The sequence below is a fragment of the Ctenocephalides felis genome, unplaced genomic scaffold (genome assembly GCF_003426905.1).
Source record: "Ctenocephalides felis isolate EL2017-DRISC unplaced genomic scaffold, ASM342690v1 CF-g0.4_SCAFFOLD_03572, whole genome shotgun sequence".
In the NCBI taxonomy this organism is placed as follows: Eukaryota; Metazoa; Arthropoda; class Insecta; order Siphonaptera; family Pulicidae; genus Ctenocephalides; species Ctenocephalides felis.
Window position 1 is genome coordinate 45,632,861 of NW_020539726.1, and position 17,148 is coordinate 45,650,008.

At 28.9% G+C, this 17,148-nt stretch overlaps 2 protein-coding genes across 2 annotated transcripts; one reads left to right on the forward strand and one right to left on the reverse strand.

Annotated features, from left to right (window-relative positions):
* The first annotated feature begins 4,466 nt into the window (after window positions 1–4,466).
* Window positions 4,467–12,336, forward strand: LOC113387576 (organic cation transporter protein-like). The gene is made up of 12 exons (XM_026624912.1): window positions 4,467–4,723; window positions 4,889–5,057; window positions 6,914–7,129; window positions 7,195–7,301; window positions 8,414–8,568; window positions 8,650–8,839; window positions 8,922–9,076; window positions 9,367–9,405; window positions 11,051–11,327; window positions 11,438–11,547; window positions 11,626–11,807; window positions 12,133–12,336. Exons 1-12 carry the CDS (start codon window positions 4,539–4,541, stop codon window positions 12,292–12,294), a joined length of 1,947 nt encoding a protein of 648 aa, XP_026480697.1. The 5' UTR covers window positions 4,467–4,538; the 3' UTR covers window positions 12,295–12,336.
* Window positions 12,337–14,683: 2,347 nt separating this feature from the next.
* LOC113387577 (major facilitator superfamily domain-containing protein 8-like) lies at window positions 14,684–15,981 on the reverse strand. Its single transcript, XM_026624913.1, has 5 exons — window positions 15,871–15,981; window positions 15,637–15,801; window positions 15,386–15,569; window positions 15,046–15,187; window positions 14,684–14,975 (listed from the first exon to the last, which is right to left on the reverse strand). Exons 1-5 carry the CDS (start codon window positions 15,939–15,941, stop codon window positions 14,767–14,769), a joined length of 771 nt encoding a protein of 256 aa, XP_026480698.1. The 5' UTR covers window positions 15,942–15,981; the 3' UTR covers window positions 14,684–14,766.
* Between the last annotated feature and the right edge of the window lie 1,167 nt (window positions 15,982–17,148).

Genomic DNA, 17,148 nt, shown 5'->3' on the forward strand with positions numbered 1-17,148 from the left:
CAAAAAAATCAAATATGGGAATTTTTGTATGTATATCTTTACGTTTCAGTGGTTTCTGAACATTTTGGCATATTTTAGAAAAAATTGATATATGTGTGTGTGTGCGGATACAAATTTTCATCGACGATTTTGGGAACACGGTTCAACCGGTTTTAATTATCCAAAAAGCAATCGATTCCTATTAATAAGGAGACGTGCTGATTAGTTTTTGGCAAAGACAGGTCCAGTCGTTTCGGAGATTCGGTGCAAAAAGTGCCAAAAATGGTAACTCAGTTTTTAAGAGAACGGAGCGTCCGATTTTAATAAGTCAAAAAACATTTTACTTGCATTGACAAGATGAAGAATTGATCAAATTTTCATGAACGCAGGTCTATCGGTTTTGGAGATCGAGTGAAAAAATTTAAAAAAAACTTATTTGACGGTCAAAAATTATCATTAGACATATGCACATCAAATTATCAGATATTTTATAGAGATTTTAACAATAAGTATAAATTTTGTTTACATTCCTATGGTTTCGGTACCAATGTTTATCCGTTAGACTGCGACGCGGCGCTTACGCGCTTCAATATTTTGCCTCTAAAACAGCTAAAGCAGCTTTGAAAAAAAGTTCAAAATTATCAAAATATTTACAAATAAAAAAGAATTTGAAAATCAAGTTTTTTCGAAAATTTCAAGATTCTGAAAAATCAAAAAGTTAAAATTTTTTTTTTTTTAATTTATGGTACGGGAAGTACCAGCAATTTGCCTTAAGGCACGATGCCACTTAGCACTAATTATATTTCCTGGTCAAGATAACAACGTATTAAGATCATCTGTAAATTGAATCGTTTATAGTTTTCTTGAATTATCCGAAAAGAATTAAAATCCAAAAACTTAATAATTATTTGTTGAACACACATGTGTGTTCAATGGACGTGATAGATTATTTTTATAATTCATAGGCCTGTAATATTTTACTACTTTTACAAAAATCATCTTTAACATGTGCGATCCAAAAAATCTGTCCGTTCTATATATAAACCGTGGCACGATGTACATACTAAATAAAATATTTATTCAGACAATATGATCGACTGGGCAAAGTTCCCAAATAAATGAGACGAATAAATATTAAAAATACGAATGTAACGTCAACATGGCGATCACGTGAACAAAAAAACACGTGGTCGTCAAATGTCAAAATCAGTTGTTTGAATTGCAATGGAGTTTGCACCCTTACAACCCTAAATATTCACCTTTCTAGAAAATTTCCTAGAAATAATATTTATTGGTTTGTCGAAGTCAGCTAGTATAATATATGTATATTTCTAATTATTCCCATCTGTTGTATATTTAATTTAATTGTGTATTTTATGAATTCGTGATAGTTGTAAACACAACAGAAGTCGCCAGACTTTGACCTCGTGCGTATAATTTCATGGCTTCTGATTTTATTTGATTTTTGACTCGTTGAATTTTAATTAAACTCATTCAAACCGCCAATAACTACATTTGTGTTTTATTCACGCTTATAAAATCGAGGAATTTATTACCGATTTATGAAAAAAAACTGAATATAATTGTAATTCATAGTCAGTAAACTGGAAACAGGAAAATTGAGAATTAAAACAGTGACGCAAGGTAGAGGATATATATATATATATATATATATATATATATATATATATATATATATATATATATATATATATATAAGAATCTGTATTTTAATATTCGAATGTGAAATATCAGCTTATCACTCCGTTATCGACATAAGAAAGCAAAATCGTGATTTTTTCGCGATTTATTCAGCAGTTGCTAAAATTGTCAAGATAACATTTTTTACTTCGACAACTCCATACACGTGCTCGATATAATATCGATACAATTTAATCAACTATTTCTAATTATAAGAGGAATAAATAATTACTTATTTAAGTATGTTTTAGAAATAGAGCTATTTATTGTCCATTATCATTTTGGATTAATTTTTTCATTTAAATTTTTTTTAACTCGTAAATAAAAAAAACACATAAAGCCCTAAATTTTCACCCTCCTACCACAAACCCCTATTTTGTAAAATTTATTTTAGTCAATGTCATTCTGCACCAATTAATTTATTTCATTTTTTTAAATTCATGATTAATAACACATACAGTCCTAAATTTCCACCTTCCTACCACAATTCCTTATTTGGTAAATTTAACTATCATTCTGCACCAATTAATTTTTCAATATTTTAAATTTTGCAATTAAAAAATATATACAACCCTAAATTTTTACCACAAATCCTTATTTGGTAAAAGTAATTTTGGTCTAATATCATTCTGCACCAATTACTTGTTTTCATTTTTCAAAATTCATGAATAAAAAACACATACAGCCCTAAATTTTCACCCTCCTAGCACACATCCTTATTCGGTAAAAGTGGTTTTAGCTTAATATCATTCTGCACCAATTCATTTTTTTCATTTTTTCTTTAATTTCGTAAGTAAAAGCACTTACAGTCCTAAGTTTTCACCTTCCTACCATAATTCCTTATTTGGTAAATTTAATTATCATTCTGCACCTATTAATTTTTTCAATATTTTAAGTTTTGTAATTAAAAACACATACAGCCCTAAATTTTGACCATCCTAGCACACATCATTACTTGGTTAAAGTGATTTTAGTTTAATATCATTCTGCACCGATCAATTTTTTTCATAATTTTTTAAATTTGCAAGTAAAAACACATACTGCCCTTGAATTTTCACCCTCCCACCACAAATCCCTATTTTGTAAAAGCTATTTTATTCTAATATCATTCTGCAACAATTAATTTAAAAAAAAAATAATTCGTAATTAAAAAACCGATACAACCCTAAATTTTCACCCTCCTACCACAAATCCCTATTTTTTGAGTCATTTTAGGGATCGAATAATTTTTGAATGTTTTCGGTTAATTTTAGTTCAGATTTTATGGAAAAACATGAAAATGAAGGTATAATAGAAATTTTAACTTAAATTTTACTTCAAAAGCAATTTATTTATATCAAGGTTTGTCTATTAATATGTGCCAGGAATATTTAGATAAGGCATGAGTTGCAGTGGGTAAACCATCTACTGAATTTGTATTAGTTGTCTCTTACATATATTTACATACTTATATACCACATACTTCTACATTCAGAATTTGTTATTTTTTTATTATTAAAAAATTTTCTTACTAAAAATTTTCTAAAAATATTTTTTATGGCTAAACATTGCCGGGCCAGCTGGTATATATACACAATTTCTTCTATCGTTATCTAAAGTCCACTCGAGACAAATTAATATCTCTTGACTAATAATTAAAGTATATCCATGTAATTAATTATGCAAATATACAATACAACAGCTTTTGTTTTTTTAGAAAGATAAATTTACAAAGATAAGATAAATTGTATTAAAACATAATTGTTCTTTACATGGATTAAGTGGTTCAAGTAGCAGATTTATGAAAAAAAATTATGTTATCAAATTTAATTATTAAATAATATAATTGTATGCAACTGAAAAGATAAATTTTTTTTTTTGACAATAATTAAAATTAATTTTAGATAAGTGATATGATTTTTAACTAGTTGTACTACTTATAGACAATTTAAATGTGATTTTATACATTGTATCTTTTGTGATAAAGTTAAAGTTTTCAATATTTTGTAAAATAATTTACCAAATTGTCTAATATAAAAAAAAATATTTTTTTGGAATATAATTACATAATAATTATAGAAAAAATTTAACTCGTCTCTTTATCAAAAAAATTACTGGTAAATAAAAAAATAAAAAAAAATAAAATGAAATCACAGTGTATAAATAATAATACTAATTTTAAATGAAATCACAGAGTATGAATAATATTAATCTATAAATTAAATTTCAAATCTTAATTAATAATGATTTGATTAAAATTTACATTAAAATTTAATTTAATTATAAAATTTACATCAAAATTTAATTTAATTATTAAAACAAAATACTTAAATTTTCAGTAAATACTGATATAAAAATTCAAATTGGAGTTTATTTCAAATTTAATGAAAATATGTGAATATTTATAATTAATTTGTTTTTTATTTTAATTTCAGGTACTAGAAATATAAGAAGACTAATAAGAAGATTTTAAATGAAGCAAAGTGATCAATAAAGTATAATTAAATATTTTTTATATATAAATAATATATTTTATAATAAAAGTAGTGTTCTATGTGAAGCTATAAACTTATTCCATTAAACAATAATGAATAAAAAAATTCACATTGAATTTTTTTCACGGACTGATTTGTATATAAAAAAATATAGCTGTCAGTGATGACTTTTTTCAAAATTAAAATACAAAAATTTTAAATATTTATTAGTTTTATACAAAATTACACAAGTTACACATTAATAATGAATATTTATTAATTATAACTCGCAATTGTTAAATTTATAGTGATTTATTTATTTATTACATTTTAAATCTTATGGACACCACTAACGGTGCAAGTGCTTGTAAATCTTAGTGCGGTTAATACTAAATTCGATCTAAAATGTCGACGAATATGGAAGGCGAAGAGGAAAAGCAACAGGATTTAGATTTGGATAGTGTTTTGCGTGAATTAGGACAATTTGGAAAATTTCAATTGATTAATTATTTGTTTATATGTTTGCCGATTTTATTTTCGGCTATTTTCACACTCAGTTATGTTTTTACTGCTGGACAAGTCGAATACAGGTGAGGAGGAAACTATTTTAACCATATTTAAAAAAAATATAATTATATAGTTGTTTTTCCTGTTCTACAATTTTTTATTTCAACCATTGACCAAAATATCCACATCTATTAATATTATTTTTACCATATTTCATTCTCTACTATCTATTTTTTGATCCTTTTCAGGTGTTTGGTGCCAGAATGTGAGCAAGTAACTTTCCAAAACAGATCATCCTTTCTGATAGCCGATGAAGGGAAATTTGAACCCTCCTGGATCCAAAACGTATTGCCCTTCGATGCAGGTGGTAAAGTGTCTCAGTGCACGAGGTACAAATTGTCAGGATCTAATTTTAAGGTAGGAGGAAAGGATCATAATCCACTTTACAAATTTTAAAATTCCTACAATGAATTTTTTGACAAAATTGTGATTTTCTTATGAGTTCTAAAGAAATATCTTCGTAATATTTGGGCAAAGCTGAGATTTTAAGTTTATCAACTTTCTCCCTGCAAGAATGTTTTTGTTAAAATATAAAAGCTGCATGAAGTCAATGATTATTTATCTTTTAGGACCATTCAGCTATTTGCTGCATTATTTTTTGTAATCCGGTTTGTCACCAAAACCCCAGGATAGTTCCTGAGTAACTCCTATTCAAATATTTCCTTCATAACCTTCTAGAGTAAAACTTATCCGACATCTTCTTGGTTATTATTAGTTATTCTTGATCCTAATGCTGTATAATTCTACTCTCTGAATATTCTGATCTTTTGTCGAAAATGTTTCTCTGATCCATTTTTCTAGAAAGTTGTCTTTCATCCTAATCGTGTATCATTCTTCTTTATGAATTTTCCAGTAATCTTTTGGTGTAAATATCGTTTTATTCCTCTTTCTGAATAGTGGTGGTCCTTCATCATGATCTTATATCTTTCTATTATCTGAACTAACCAATGATCTTTTGGCAGAAACGTCTCTCTGATGCATTTTTCTGGATAATTGTTTGTGATTCTAATCCTGTATCATCCTATTTTCTGAATCCACCAGCAGTTTTCTGGCTTAAACTATTCCTGATGCATGTTCCTGGATAGTTGTTCTCCATTCTAATCCTGTATCATTCTACATTTTAAATACTTTAGAAATCTTTTGTCAAAAACGACTTTTTATGCATTTTTTTGATCATCCTATACATCATTCTACTTTATGAATTCTTCAGCAATCTTCTTGTGTAAATATCTTTTTATGTATCTTCCTGGGTAGTTGTTTTTTATTCTAATCCTATATCGTTCTATCTTCAGGACCCTCCAGCAATCTTTTGGCGTAAATATCTTTTTATGCATCTGCCTAAATAGTAGTCTTTCATCGCAATCCTGTATCATTCTGTTTTTTTACTGTTCTGGTAATCTTCTGGTGGAAACGTCTTCTTCCAAGTATTCTTCTTTTTACATCATGAACTTCAGAAAATCAGCTCTTACTTTCGTAAAATTTCAAAAGCTATCTACATATATATATAAAAATAAGTCGGGTTTTCCTTCCTGACGAAATAATTCCAGAACTTCACACACCGTAATTAAAAATTCAAGTAATGACATTAATGAGAATTATCTAAATTATGCTTGGTTAAGTTAACGACCAATTCTTGACGCAAAGAATAATTATGTACACGCACTGAATTTCACCATTCAATCAAAAATTGCTGCGACTTGGTGACATACCAATGATTCCGACTGGTCTTCCGTTTGACTTCAAACGATTGCAATTTCCAGTTCGCCTTGCGTTCGCAATGACAATTAACAAATCACAATGCCAATCGCTTAGTGTTTGCGGGATAAATTTAGAAAATCATTGTTTTTCACATGGGCAGTTATACGTTGCCTGTTTACGAGTTGAGAAACCATCCGCTTTGTTTGTGTTAACGTCAGACCAAAAAACAAAAAATGTGGTTTACCAAAGAGCACTTCAATGAAACGGATAATTTGCGGATTCTCTTTCATTTACTTGGAGAAGTTCAACTAAAAAAACCTTCATTTTTGTAATCGAAATAAATTCATTACTGTTGTGCAATAAAATCAAATTTTTCCTTTTCAAATATAAAACAAACAAAAAATTTTTTCATCTTTTTCACGAAACCATCTAGTGGCGAAACGGAATCGTCGGGTTTGTTAGTTAAAGTATATAAATAAAATATTGGAATTTACAATAAGAATAATTATTTTCAGACAGAAACAGAACCAATACCATCCCCCATCAACCACTTGCAAGATCTTCAAAATAAGCCAATTCAAAATGATGAATTACCAAACATTGAAGACAAAAAGAAAAGTTTCCTGAAAGACAACACAAACCAGTGTTCATCTTTGCATCATCCGACAAACGAGACAGAAAGCTGTGATATTTTGGTGTACAAGAATGGTGAAAAGACCATCGTCAACGAGGTATAGAAAGAAAGGATATTTTAAATTTAATTTTAAGGGTTTGGTTTAATTCTTTTTATTTTTAGTTCAATTTAACGTGTGAAGATCAGGAATGGAAGAGGACGTTGATAGGCACTGTCAATAACATTGGCCAGTTTGTTTGTTTGCCTTTATCTGGGTTCATTTCTGACAGGTAATAATATAATTTAAATCTCAATCCCCCAAATCTTAATATCTACTAGGGTTTATACAAAAATCCACATTTCAGAAAACCGGTTTTCGAATTTTAATTTTACTAAAAAACCGGTTTTAAACCGGTTTTCGAATTTTATATAGAAAATAAATTTTTGCTCAAACATTCTGTAATTTATCCGCAAAGGTGTAATTTAGATTAGTATTTAAATGAATTTATTTATTGTTCAATTTTATAGATAGTAAACAAAATTATTTTAGTTTTAATTAGTAGAACCAAAAAATAATTGTTTATCTTGTTTAAATACATTTAAAAAAATTATTCGTATTCATGCACCGTTTTCACATATAAGAATGAAAATATTTTTATGGTAGTAAAAGGAAAGTTTTCGAATAAATAAAAATAATACATTTTTAAATGAAAAAATGCATTAAATTAAAAAAAAAGATAAAAAAAATTTTAGATACATGTTGATACTTACTTGTTAATATCTATTTTAGTTTTAAAAACAATTAAGCTAAACTCGGGTATTGTCTGTTTCGAGCAATTTTAATTAATTAATTTTAAACATTCTAATTGTTTTTTTGTTTAATAAATATGATTTTAAAAACTGAGAACGTCTATCGAATTGCTACTTAGACGTGTCCGTTGTTTACTCATAAAATTTTCTGAAATAGAAAATATTCTCATATTTGCGACCAAATTATGCTTAATTGATTTTGAAGCCTGATATAATAATTCTTGTTTTTTGTTTTTTTTTTTGTGGCTTCTAGGGTTTAAAACTTTTTTTTTAAGTTCGAATAGAGAAAGTTACTTTTTCAAGAAGAGGTCACACTGATTTAAATTAGTATATACACTGTTATAAACCTTTCTGGGAACCATTGCAGATTGATAAGATATCAAATGCTATTGAAGCGATATGATTTCAAGAATCAAAACGCTTTCATCTATCTTTTATATTTGGCTATATTTGTCATTTTTTATTTATACAGTGAAAACCAATTTTTTTAAATAAAAAACCGGTTTTCGAATTCCACAATTTCCGCCAAAAAACCGGTTTTTGAAAACCGACAAATCCTAATATCTACTTAATTCTGATAAATCTTTCCCAGATATGGTAGAAGAACAGTCCTGGTTTTCGGCATAGTCATTTCTGGTGTCATGGGAATCATCAGATCCTTCTCTACCAGCTATATCATGTTTCTGATCTTCGAATTTTTAGATCCAGCTTTAGGATCTGGTGTCTACAGTGCCGGATTTATTTTAGGTAACTTGGTTTGGAGTCACATGGTGAAAATAAATAAGTTACCAAAGATCAGGAGACTTTACAAGTATTTTTTCCTCTTAGGTATGGAGTTGGTTGGCCCCAAAAAGCGTGTTTTGGGAGGTGCTATAATAAGCTGTTGCTATGCTTTGGGTGAAGCTGTTTTAGGCTTGGCAGCTATGTGGCTGCCTGATTGGAGGATTTTGCTAAGGGTTCTTTACACACCTGCGTTACTGTTTGTGGTGTATCCCTTGCTCATTCCAGAGAGCGTCAGGTAAGGACAATGGATAACGAGAACTATTTTTTTATTATATCTGTGATTGTTATTATGAATTGTATTTTTTTATCTTATTTAGGTGGTTAATGCACAAGAAACGACACAACGAAGCATTGAAAATCATAATGAGGTGTGCCAAAACAAATGATGTTGTCTTAAGCGAATTGGCACTCGGTGTACTGACTCCTAAAGAAGAGGAAGCTCTCAGGAAAAATAGCTTGAAGCAAAACGACGGTAATTAAAAATTCCAGTATTAAAAAAAATAGTTTCTTAACAATAACTATAGTTCTGCCAAAACTTATACCAAGATTTGGACTCCAGATGATAAATGTAATTTAGAAGCTTCTACCTAATTTTGGCTGATGCTTATTATATTCATCCACTAACAACTCTTCAAGAGTTCTTGATTTTCATATTTTAATATTATAAAATCTGAGAACAGATTGCAATTTAAGATTAATTAAATAAAATGCTTAACTAATTTTTTTTTGCATTTGCTTTTACTAATGACATTTTATTTATAGAATGCACCTATTTAAATCCGGACCAAAAATATAACAGAGGTAATCGAATTTTTTTTTGGGATTTTTAAAAGCATGGCAGGAATTTTTGGAAAAAACTGTATGGGAATATTTATCAAAGCATGGGGAAATCATACGTTATATATACACATTGGGGTATAGACAAATCATAAATTTAAATTTTTCTAAGCATATCATTTTGCAAATTTATATTTATTCAATATATCTTTAGCACAGGTTTTCTTGTTATAAATAATAGTTCCAGTATATTTCTTTATATATCTATTATGGGTCATTATATTTATCATATATATTTGTCTTGAGGTTTATAAATCGGTCAATATATTTGGATTATATTTTCCGGTTAAAATATTTTTGTGCTTATTGAGGCAATTTTGTCCCATAACATAGCGTTGTCCTGGCAACGCTATCTTATGCTTGTTTATTCCTAGTGAACCTTGTGAAAATTTCTATCTATTCTAAACAAGGAAGAATCTTATGATAACTTCGATGATGCTGTTATCAAAAGATTCTTCCTTGCTTGTTTATATGTAAAATGCGCCTGATCGCACAGCAATAGATAGACATTTTTACAGTTTTCACTACTAATAAACAAGCATAAGAGCGTTGCCATGACAACTCTATGTTATATGAGGCAGAAATCCTCATTAATTTTCTTAATTATTTAGCAGAATGATGGCATGCATATGGTTCTCGAAACGTACAGTTTAAAATAAATACTATATAACAGTTATACACATTGGCTGTATCCATTTATAATAAAAAAAGAGTGCGCGTAAGGATCACACGCGATTGAAGTAAAACTTTTAATATTGTATGAGTAGGCAATTAAGATAAAAATAAAAAAACATCATATTTGAATTTTAAAAATCATCTTTTAATAATCATATAACATCAATAATAATAAGATCTCCTGAGCATCGGCACAGCTGTCCTACTGATATTAAGAGTTTGAATATGATGTGAAGCTTTCTTCCTTTGTTTTTGTTACCTATCTTACCGGGAAATTCAAACCATAAACGTAGAAGTTCATCATTATCGCCACGTTCTATGTACACTAATTTTTCCACACAACCATTAGCTAAGCCATCACTTACATCAATATTAGTTGTTATTATGTAAAATTTATTCAGAACTAAAATTATTTCATACGGCAAAGCCCCGGTATCAATAACCGATTTTTTTGAAACTGCTGACGAATGTATGATTGTTGATCTGTCGCATGGCAACCTACATAAATATCCGTGGCAGTAGATATTACTTTGTCTTCAACGAGATTCAATATAAATTTATTATATTCCATGGCACATTTATTCTCTAAGAAAAGTCTTATTCCATGAGGACATAATACAGCAACCTCTTCTTTTGTAAAAAAAAACGTGATTCAATTAATGCAAGTTCATATAGGGTTTAGCGCTCGACTTACGCATGACATGACGAGAGTGGATCGCGACTCGCGACATCAGCGCCTACCTGCGTCGTAGTGCTCAACTTCACGTTGGCGTTTTCGTTGCATTTGTACGGATTTACACCCGTGTCGCGCCTAAAAATTTTTACACCCATATCGCGCCTAAAGAAGTTTTACTTCAATAAATATATATATATATATATATATATATATATATTGTATTATATTTTTATTATAAATATCATGTTTTTTTTCCAGGTTATCAGACAGAAAAGCGTCTAATAAGCAACGGCGTCGACACCGCCAACAACCACCAGCAATTTTCTTCAGCAGGAAGCCAAAAAATTACCAAAAAGGCAAACTATCCAATTTTAACAGTACTAAAATCCAAATTCCTTCTCCTGCGAGTTGCTAATTGTTCCTTCTGCTGGCTCACGAATACTTTTGTGTATTATGGATTGAGTTTGAATTCTGTTGCTGTCGATGGGAATAAGTATTACAACTTTGTGCTGGTGTCTCTGATCGAAATACCAGGGTAATATAAATAGTAACATTATAATTATGAATGGTTGACCAATGTTTAAAACTTTTTTAATTTTTTTTAGTTTAAACTGATTTGTTTAAAGTTTTGTTATATTTTTTCAGATACATCTTCACATATCTCATATCGAATAAATTTGGTCGAAGAAGTTCACTTTGTGCATCTTTGCTTATTAGTGGGTTGTCCTGTGTAGTCTCAAATTACGTAGATGCAGGTATGTATAATACATATAATACATATATATATATATATATATATATATATATATATATATTCCTGTTTTTTTTTTCAGAGACGGCTTGGTTGAGACTAACTCTATACCTGTTGGGCAAATTTTCAATAACAGTCGCCTTCACTGTATTATATGTATACACTGCCGAATTGTTTCCAACATCACTTAGGCATTCACTTTTGGCAACATGCTCGATGTTTGGCAGAATTGGCAGCATGGTTGCACCGCAGACACCACTATTGGTAATAATTGATAAATAATTTATATAAATTTTAAATAATAATTTCTATTCAGGAATCAGGAGATACAAATTTGGTGAATAAATGAATAAAGTAAAGAAAAGCGTTTGATGCTTTATATTCTATTACTTCAAATATAATGCCTGATAATATGTTTCTACGATGACAGAATTGTTAAAAGCATATTATTAATTAGATAGATTAGATTAATTATTTCAAAAAATCTTTGTGCTAATGATTAGCATAGATAAGATTGCCAAAATATCACTTGTTTAATTAATTATTTTCAATTATCATTTTGCTTTATTAATTCTATTTCTATTCTTAGGCTCGTTTCATGCCATCACTGCCAATGCTGATGTTCGGTGGATGTGCCATAATTTCTGGACTTCTGATACTACAGTTTCCAGAAACCTTGGACACGAGACTTCCTGATACTGTTCAGGAAGCTGAAGACATCGGCAAGAAGAAGTCTGATGTTGTAGTTTGATAAATGGAGTTAAATTTATAAATTTTGTATGATAATAGTTGTAAGGTTGACAAAGAAGAATTTACAAGGTTTGTAAGGAATTAGATATATATATATATATATATATATATATATATATATACATATATTTATATTTATATTAAAAAATAGTGCCTTTGTATCAGATTTTTTCTAAAGGCCAAAGTTTTCTTTAAAGAATGATATTTGAATTTACTTATAACTTGTTCAATAAAAGATTTTAATTGTATAAACTATATTTTTTTTAACAAAGTTATAACTAATGTAAAGTATATAAATTTTTTTTGTCTAATTATTCGAAAGTTAAGAAAAAAACCCAATGTGAATTCTTCATTAACACGTTTTTTATATTATGTTCACTTTTAAGATAAACTAGATGATAAGTATTTGTATTACAAAAATGTATTTATTAAGGACTCTAATGCACTATTTTATTTATAGTAAATAAAATTTATATGGACAAATAAAAACTTAAATTTCTACTAGTTTTTTTACGTAAATCATATTTTCCTTTATATAACCTGTTACACTTAATATATTATACAAAATTTAATACTAAAATCTTTTTTCCAGCAAAGTGTCTGAAATGTTTGTCCTCAACACATCGACTAAGCCATGTTATTAAAGTTATTAGATGCCCTGCAGTAATCAGGTATAAGTATGTACCTGAATCAAATGTTGTCAGGAATATTTTGTGGAACAATTGATTTATGTGACAGAATTTCCACTGAGACACATTCTGTAGCGCCTTCTGTTTAAACCAGTAATGGTAGTAAAAGACATTAAACTTTTGGTATCTCGAGTTGTGTCAAGTAAGGTTAGTAATAAATGTAATTGAAATTATTACTAAAATGATTAGAGAACCTGTAGTGAGTTTATTTATATATGTACCTGAGTCATATGCCATTGAAACTATCTTATAATTCAAAGCAATATCTATTCTGATTTAAAGCAAACAGGATTTTGTGCATTGACTGATGGGTTTGGTGAATCTATACCTAAAAGGTTTAAATACATAATTTCTGATGATTTGTTGTAAACTGATTTATATAATTAATTAAATGCAAGTAAACTAATATTAATATTGTTATTTTTCTTGGAATTCATGTTATATGTATGACATCAAATAAAATAAAGTATATGAAAAAAGTTACTCACCATTGGTAAAAGCTTTGTAAGGATTTTTAAAACTACATATAGTTCTTGCACAAATTTGTTAATCACTATTAACATTAAAACACTTTTTATACTGTATATTATAAATAATTTAAAAAATTAAATTATAAAATCAAATTACAAAATTTACAAACTTCAGTTTGTTCAAAATTAAATCAGTGCCAATGATGGGAAAAAAATTAATGTTTTTGACACAACAATAAAGAATAAATAAATATATTGCGTTATACAATATTAAATAAGTGATATTATATTTTTATATTCAATAAATGCACGTAATATTAATATTTTTAATAATTATTTATGAAACTTTGAATTGTGTTAAGTGGCGCGAACTCGCGCCAGGTTGGTATCACTTACGAAAAAGGAACATGAAAGAATACTTCATATCTCATATCCTTGTCAATATGGCTTCAAATTTAGAAAATTTGTACAAAATATGTAAATTAATCAGTGTTGTGCTATTAAAATGGAATGACAATACTTTATATAACAAGGTAAATTCTTGATGCCACTTTATATTCATGTAGTATGTTTATAAATACTCAAAAATACTAAATAATGTAACCACACAAAATGGACGTTAAATTTTGACAACTGAATATTATTGTTAGTTTAATTATATTGTTGTTGAATTTACTCACCAGTACATAATTCTGTATTGCTTTAGTTCATACTGGTATTTATTTATTTGCAATAAATTACGCATGTCATACTTGTAATATTTAATTTGTAAATCTGTACTGTACCTAACCTGTATTTACCATGTTGCAAATATTACTTTTTATATATAAATGATAATTTCTAGATTCTGTGAAAGTTCATCGAAAACTTGAAAGGACATGGGGACCTGAATCATCAAAGAAATGTATAAAGGTGAAAAGTAATCGACTGAGCCAAAAGGTAAGTATCTAAAATCTATATAACTATATATATATAAATAGTTAGAATTACTCATTCAAAATTGATAGTATAAAAACTTTATTTCAATATAAAATATATATAAAATATATATAATAAAATGTCTTTAACGTAATGTTTATGTATATGCATATGCATTTAAAGTACTTTTGCATTCAGTCTTAATATGAATATAACAAAATATTATAAAGATTTATATACATACCTATAACATGTGTAAACAATTACATGTATTTAACAAAATCGTAGAATATACTACAATAAATCTGTTGCGAGTTTAAATGCAAATAGATATCTATATCAAGTTACTAAAATATCATTTTATCACCCATTCACATTATTTACATACAAGTATCATTAACTACTCGAATCACCTTTTTCATTTACTTCGTTACTGATAGTCTCTTTTAAAGGAACACTTTCAACAGTGTTGTTCTCATGGTTATTTGAAACGTGATTTGTTTTGGCAACATCATCATCTACATTTTTTGATAACTTTTCTACATCATTCTGATCAGCCTTTTCGAATGTGGGAGTAACCAGCTTGTCTTTTACTATTGCCAAACCTTAAAACAATAATAGATTTGAAAGTAGTAAACATATTCAATGAAATTTCAATGTTTTAAATGTGTTTACCTATCATTGCCAATGCCATCATAGCAGTTGTCAAGGAAAATGTCCAAATTGTGCCAAATCTTGTGTAGACAACGCTTACAAAAACTGGTCCCAGGACTCGTGAAAGGCAACCTGAACCTGTCATAAGGCCCATCCAGACACCCTGAAAATCCAAGAAAAGGAAATAAGCAAATGCTGGATTTAGAAGACTTCAAATTTAATAAAAATAGTACTATAGCAGTTAAAAGTAAAGATATGATTTAGATAATAAATATATTTAGAAGGCTTTACTTAATTTTGGTTGATGGTTGGTTGATGAAGTTTAGTATCTTCAAGTAGACTTCATATTAGATTTTATTACCTGTGGTCTTGGTCCCAAAATCTTTGAAAAAATGGCTTGAATCAAAGTGACACCAATAGGATATCCGACAGCTGTTAAGGCATATCCGAATATAAACTGTCCTATGGTCATAGCTGGTGTGTAGAGGCACCATTCTTGGTCTCGAGGACAACCCACAGGCTCTGGTCTATCAGTTGCATTCATACTGAGGAAAATAAAATTTAGTATCAGTTTCTACTTGGGTATAATTATTTCTAATTGTTATTATTTACCCATAAGTTGAGTTCACAAGTGTGTCATTTGAATAAAAGTCATCATACTCCAAATTTTCATCCATGATTTGTAATTTTTGGCTTGAATATGGTAAATACACAGCTCGTCCAAGGACCATGAGGAAGAAACCACCCCATAGCAAAACTTTGCGCTCTTCAAATACTCTGAAGAAATTAATGGACATATAGTTGGATGATGATTATTATTGTTGTTTGAGAAAATATGTTACTAACTTGCAAAGTGGTCCAATGGCAGCAAAAGTAATACAGGCAACTACTGCTCCAACACTCATAACTACACCCATGTAGTACAACGCTTGAGATTTTGTCCAGGCAAACTGGTCCATCGTTAGAGAAGTTCCCAAACTAGAAATTAGAAGACCAAGACATGGTAAAACATTTTAGATATTGGAACAACCTAATAGCATCAGATCTTTATCAAAATGTGGGCTTCACAGGACAAGTTTTGGATCAAGTTATCACAGGACAGTTTTATCTACAGAAGGAGATTCCTATTCACTAAAAAGTGAATAGTGTTAATGGGATAATAAACATGGGAAAGAAAATCATTTATGGATTTGTGGTGACCTGCCTTCGGGCAGACAACCATTTATTACTATTATTTCTCTACTTACGTTTCAAGAAGTACAAAATTGAAGACAAGTACAAAGAAGGCAGCAATAAGTGACCATGCTGCTATATGGTTCTTCTTTATGGACTTCCAGGCTTGTTTCTCGTTGTCCATACCTTGACGGACCATGGCCTCTTTTGCTGCTATTTGCGTTCGGTGAAAAAGCAGGGAAGGAATAATAGGCAGTTGAAGACACCTGAAAAAAAAGGATAGAAACTTAGAAATATTTTGGTCAAGATGAAGTATCACGGGGAACGAGTAATAGACAGTTGAAGACTGCTGAAAATAGATAATAGAAACTTATATAAAAAAATTGGTCTAGATGAAGTATCATAGGGAACGAGTAATAACAGTTGAAGACTGCTGAAAACAGATAATAGGTTCTTAAAAAAACTAGTGGTGTGAGGCATCGTGCCTTAAGGCAAATTGCTGAAACTTCCCGTACCGTGATGAAATATTCGAGAAATTTTAAACGTTTTTAAATATATATATACAAATACTGTAACTTTCATTATTTTTGCTAGCTTGTTATATCTGAGCAAATCGAAAGTAAATTATAAATAATTCAATTTATCTCCAACACATTACAATCGGCATTTCATTTCGAATTCAATTTAAAAAAAAAATAGTTTCCTAATTTACACAAAATTGAATTGAAGTGCTGCCGTATAGTCACAGTTTAAAACGCATTTGCGAATAATTCTGTGCGACATTTTCACTTATGCTGTGCTTAGCTTGGCGGCATTTTCACATTTTTCAATAGTTTTCACAAAATTAGAAAAGTGCTCCAGTACATAAACAGTCTAAACGCATTTTGGTAAACACTTGTACAGAGTGGCGCTTAGACTGTGCTTAGTTCTGGGTAATTTTTTAAATTTTAA

Coding starts and splice junctions, on each gene's coding strand:
- LOC113387577 (XM_026624913.1), bottom strand. CDS start 15,941: ATGGGTGTAGTTATGAGTGTTGGAGCAGTAGTTGCCTGTATTACTTTT. Junction 15,570..15,636: donor CTTGTGAACTCAACTTATGG/GTAAATAATAAC, acceptor TATTTTCCTCAG/TATGAATGCAACTGATAGAC. Junction 15,188..15,385: donor TTTTGGGACCAAGACCACAG/GTAATAAAATCT, acceptor TTGGATTTTCAG/GGTGTCTGGATGGGCCTTAT.
- LOC113387576 (XM_026624912.1), top strand. CDS start 4,539: ATGTCGACGAATATGGAAGGCGAAGAGGAAAAGCAACAGGATTTAGAT. Junction 7,302..8,413: donor TCTGGGTTCATTTCTGACAG/GTAATAATATAA, acceptor AATCTTTCCCAG/ATATGGTAGAAGAACAGTCC. Junction 11,328..11,437: donor TCTCTGATCGAAATACCAGG/GTAATATAAATA, acceptor ATATTTTTTCAG/ATACATCTTCACATATCTCA.